Source organism: Elaeis guineensis, chromosome 10 (assembly GCF_000442705.2).
Source record: "Elaeis guineensis isolate ETL-2024a chromosome 10, EG11, whole genome shotgun sequence".
Lineage (NCBI taxonomy): Eukaryota > Viridiplantae > Streptophyta > Magnoliopsida > Arecales > Arecaceae > Elaeis > Elaeis guineensis.
The window spans coordinates 14,453,467-14,459,086 of record NC_026002.2 but is presented as its reverse complement, the minus strand read 5'-3'; the positions used below and the strand labels follow the sequence as shown (position 1 = coordinate 14,459,086).

General features: G+C 35.2%; 1 protein-coding gene across 1 annotated transcript; it reads left to right on the top strand.

Moving 5' to 3' along the window:
* LOC105053320 (endoglucanase 8-like) lies at positions 1-5,168 on the top strand. Its single transcript, XM_073245134.1, has 8 exons — positions 1-183; positions 962-1,174; positions 2,003-2,203; positions 3,131-3,208; positions 3,331-3,480; positions 3,688-3,796; positions 4,052-4,239; positions 4,842-5,168. Exons 1-8 carry the CDS (start codon positions 1-3, stop codon positions 5,166-5,168), a joined length of 1,449 nt encoding a protein of 482 aa, XP_073101235.1.
* The last annotated feature ends 452 nt before the right edge of the window (positions 5,169-5,620 follow it).

Below are 5,620 nucleotides of genomic sequence, written 5' to 3'. Positions count from 1 at the left end.
ATGGCATGGTTGGCGCTCTTCAATGGCGCCTTTCTTGCTGTTGCTGGTGGCAACTACAACTACAAGGAAGCACTCTCAAAGTCATTGCTGTTTCTTGAGGCCCAGAGGTCAGGGAAGCTCCCGCCAAATTCCAGGATCTCTTGGAGAGGGGACTCGGCACTTGATGATGGGAAGCTTGCTAATGTAAGTTTTCCCCATTTTCACCTGTTCAAATTCTAGCAGCTTGTAGCTTCTTGCTTAAAAAAATAAATAAAAAAAGTTTCTATTTTTGTATTAATGTAGTATTTCTATCAAATTACCAATGTGATCGGCATGGATTATTATGTTATGATTTGGTTTACATGTTTTGAGATTGGAGTTCGTAATTCAAGTTTTTGCCTGTTTAAGATGATTTTGGTTTGATAAAATTGTATGTATATATATATATATATAAAATATGTGGTTTTTGCTTTGCTTTTGTTTTGATGGTGTTTACCACTGTTCGTTTACATAAAGCAAGGATTTACAATTTCCACGTCCTTATGATTCACCCACAGAAAAAAGAGGAAGTTTAAAATCTAGAAGAGCTTCGAAAGAAAACAGATTTTGTTATAGTTTTTGAAGTGACAGGTATGAGAAAGGTTGTAACAAATTGAAGATGCTATTTTTTAATGTATGTAACAATTTTATATTTTCAAATTTCAAATTTGTGCTTTGATGAAAGGATAATATTGTATCCGTAGACATAGCTTCGTTTTCTTATACATTGTTCTCTGTTCGAAGTTCTTTCATGTATTAACATTATTGAAAAATAGTATGAGCAGCTGAGTTCAATTTAATCTGTTTTCATGCTTTGAGAATTGAAAAATAAATGGAGCTTAATTGTATATATCAAGTTTTAACTCAATCGAGGAGTCATTTCTATGATATTATGACACTCAATTTTGGATTTTGGCCATGTTGGTGTTCTCTTGCAATCTAGGTGGACCTTGTTGGGGGGTATTATGATGCAGGTGATAATGTTAAGTATGGGCTACCAATGGCCTTCACCATTACAACACTTGCATGGTCTGCAATTGCTTATCAGTCTGAGCTACAAACCACAGGGGAGCTGAAGAATGTGCATGCCGCCATTCGTTGGGGAACAGATTATTTCCTCAAAGCTAGCGTCAAGAGCAATAGCTTGTGGGTTCAGGTGAGATTCATGCCATCCAAATTGGATATATATTTTAATCATATATGACTAATATTTTAAAATTCTATTGAAATAGTTATCATAATTCATGCCTAACTTACCAAACCTTCTAGTGGAACTGATAGTCACTAACAATATTATGTCTCATTTATGCTTGATGATCATTGAAGTGGAGTTTGGTGATCTGATCAAGAAGCTTAAGTTTCGTAGAAATTGTATTTAAATAAGTAAGATGAGTACATGCATACCAAATATTAAGTAGATTGCTCCATATCTTTATATAAAATCCTCAAAACCATGGATTTAATTTGAAGAGTTTTGTTTTGTATGCGAAATGATGATATTTCTTTTACCAGTAAAATGCAAAATATCGATATTGAAAATGCCGGCGCACTCACCCTATTAAAAATGAAAATGAAAGATATCATGACAGCAAATCAATGAGAGAATTTTGACTCTTCAATTTTCTTTGAATAAGAGCTCAAAATTTCTTCTCTTTATTCATGAAGTGATTGAAAAAAAAAAAGGAACATGAATCAAAATAAAAATAAGAAGGAAACATAACAATTTATAGTTTATTATTTTTAACCAGATTGTCTACCAAGAGAATGATCTTAATTAGACGAGAGAAAAGTTACATGGCTATCAATGGCACGTGATTACATTTTGGTCATGAAACCAAATTGGCATTTCAAAATATTACATACCCAATAGCTAATCGTATCCCAATAAATTCATCAAGTTTTATGAATTGACGATGTTTTTATGCATATATACCTTATGTGAACATTTCTATTAAGCTTGACAATTTGTATTTATCACACGAAGGTTGGGGATCCGAATGCGGATCATCAGTGTTGGGTGCGACCTGAGAACATGAAGACACCAAGAACTCTCTACAAGATTGATGAAAGTCAGCCAGGGACGGAGATTGCATCGGAGATAGCTGCTGCCATGGCTGCTTCTTCCATTGCATTTAAGGACAATGACCCCAAGTATGCTAGTAGTCTCCTTAATAAAGCCAAGGAGGTGAGGATGCTAGTCCATCTATAGTTTGTTTGATTGCCATATGTGAATTTCATAAGTCAGCCAACTTTCTATTCAATTGGATTGCTAGTCATAGCTTCAACTAAGCTAATTCAATTCAAGTGCAATGATGGATTAATGTAGCATTTGTCAAGCTAGCTGATCTATCGACATACTAGTTTCAATATTATCATTATTTGTGGAAAGAATATACATAACTTACATGTAGGCTGTTGATTCAATAAAAGCTTGAAATTTTTTAATGACATAATTAGGAAACTTTAAGCCTGAGATATATTGGTGATCCATTCTTCAACAACTTAAGCTTTTAGGGCTAATTGGTCAGTCAACATGCTATTAGAGCTTAAGTTGCTTTATTTAATTAAACTACATTTTATCTTGACTTGTTTTGGTCAATATGGTCTTTGCACACACATATATGGTCTGGTTTTCGCGTGAGGAGAGGGAGTGTTAAGCCTAATATATTTTTGGCCCATTCCCTATCAATTTAAACATTTGGGGTCAATTGATTAGGTAGCATACTTAACATTCAGTTCTATTTTTTTATATACTATTGCATTAATTTTTTGGGGGAAAAAAAAAGAAAATCAGAGATGAAAAAGATATACGAACATTATACTATGTTTGAGAAAGAAAATGGTCTACCCTTTCTTCTTCTCATTAAGAAAGTGATATGGAAAAGTACACCAAAATATATTATTGTAATTGTTATTTTCAACTATCAAAAAGAGCTATAGTACTTGGTTAAATGAAATAAAAGTAGAAGCACCTTTTAATTATCAGGTCTACTAAGACAAAGTTGGATAGAGATTTGAAGAACTTTTTGTTAATTATCTTAGCTATTTTGCCAAATGTGGTCATATATACTAATCTAATCTTTTTCTTTTCTTTGTATTGATTTTCAAACAGCTCTTTGAATTTGCGAAGAACCATAAAGGAACTTATGATGGGGAATGCCCATTCTACTGCTCCTTTTCTGGTTATAATGTAACTCTCTCTCTCTCTTTCTGTCCCTTGTCCAAGATGGGCATTGATCAAAAGAGAAGCAATAATGATGGAAATATATGGTTTGATGCGTGCAATTCATTCTTCTTCATATTTTTGTGCAGGATGAGTTGCTGTGGGCTGCTTCATGGCTGTACATGGCTACAAAATTGGATCATTACTCGAAATATATCACTCAAGAAGTCATAACTGCTAGTGTGGCTGAATTTAGCTGGGATTTAAAGTATGCTGGCGCACAAGTTCTTCTCTCAGATGTGAGACTCCCAAACCAGAATTCTTTTAAAGAAGAAAACGGTTTCAGTGATTCAAAAGATCATTGAAGAGGGCCAGATTGGATCATAAAATAGTAATTACAAGACTTCTTAAGCACTAAGAAAGATTGTCCTCCAAAACATAATAGTATATATAATAAATGTGTAGGTTTTAAGTCATATACCTAAGCATATTTAACTCCCTTGCAGTTAAATCTCACAGGGGAGAATGGCGTCGAAAACTACAAAACTCAGGCTGACAACTTCGTTTGTGCAGTCCTCCCAGAGAGTCCACTCCACCAAGTGTACATTTCTCCAGGTTTGTTTAATTCTTTATAAAAGTCTCATGAAGTCAACTTCAAGCTCTATAGGAATTTAACTTGTTATGGATTAATTCTTGTATAATAGTCAAAAATGGAAGAACAAAAGACTAAGAACTACATTGTAGAAAACAAATAAGAATAGCAGAACATCACAATTCCAACAGATTTAAACTCATATCACCCTTTTTTTTTCTTACATTAAACTTATATGTATTAATGTGTGTGTATTTATGCATCCAAATTCCATTTAGGGGGGTTGATTCATCTCCGGGATGGAGCAAACACACAATATGTCACGGGTGTCGCCTTTTTGTTTGGTATTTATAGTGACATTCTCACAAAGAATCGTCAAACCGTTTCATGTGGAACGAAGGTGTTCCAACCCACTCGCCTGAGGGAGTTTGCTAAGCAACAGGTGATCTCTCTCTCTCTCTCGTATGTCTGCTGTTTAGCTTGTGTATTATATTTTTTTCATTATTGTCAAATTGTCAATAATTAATTTCGGAGATGTTTCAAATACTCATAAGATTATCAAGGTTATTTTCTTTTTCTCTGGTACATAGAATTGATATCTATTATTTTTTCAAAGCTTTTTTTGTTGCATAACATGGCACTGAAGTATTTAATTCTAGTAACGTGTAAAAATTGTTGGGAAAAAAAAAAGTACTATAGAGCAAGGGAGGAGTTCCCAATTCGAACCATATGCATTTCTTACCCATATTGTACAAACAAATTGAATAGAACTAATAATAATCCCAAATAACATATGATTTGTTTTTTTCAATTTATGTCCATATATCAAAATGAATAAATAAGCAACAAGACAAGACACGTGTATAAGTTACAATCTTATATTTCTCCTCCTTGAAACTCAAACAGAACTCATGCATTAAAAAAATAAAAAAATATCTGCAAAAAGATAACAAGTAAACATCTTTTTCACGTAAAATTTATACAGAAAACATTGCAATGCATTCATTATCTGTCTCCGTGAGATATACAGCATCATGTTCTAAACTTCCAAACTTGGATTTGTGGCAGATGGACTATATCTTGGGTAGCAACCCTAGGGGAAGGTCCTACATGGTTGGATTTGGCACCAACCCACCAACGCAGCCCCACCACCGTGGCGCGTCGGTGCCGGTGCTCCCGAGTAACACGCAGGTTGACTGTACCATGAGCTTTGCAAATTGGTACCAGAAGGATCAGCCCAATCCTAATGAGCTCACCGGTGCCATAGTTGGTGGCCCCGACCGCTACGATAACTTCGACGACAAGCGCTCAGACTCATCCAAGCTCGAGCCTTGCACCTACATCAACTCTCTTGCTGTTGGCCCCCTTGCCAAACTTGCCGTGCATGGAGCTTGAGCTCACATGATATGTAGATGCTGACATTAGATCTCAAGCATGGAGATAGTGTGTGGCCTCTTCCATGTTGCTATTTGCTCTCCTCTAGAGAGGTGTTCTGGCCTACTTCATGATTTCATAGCGTGGAAAGTTTGGCCCGTCATTGCTGCATGCCTAATTAAGACTAAATTGGAAGAGTATGTGTAACGCATGTAACATAGAAAATGGACTTCTAAAGGATTGATGTGCTGCCATTGCTTTGGGTATATAATCATTGCTTTTGATATGTACATTTGTTGTTTGATTCTTCAATGCATGCCTAGTTTCTTTTAATCACTGATTTTTTGATGATTTGCTTGGCTTCAAACCCATAAATTAATTGCCAGTTGGATTTTGGTCTAGTGGTCTGCACCCCCTCTAGCTTGCTCAAGTGGCATTTCTGTGATTGAAAACCTACTGATAATATTGCCACC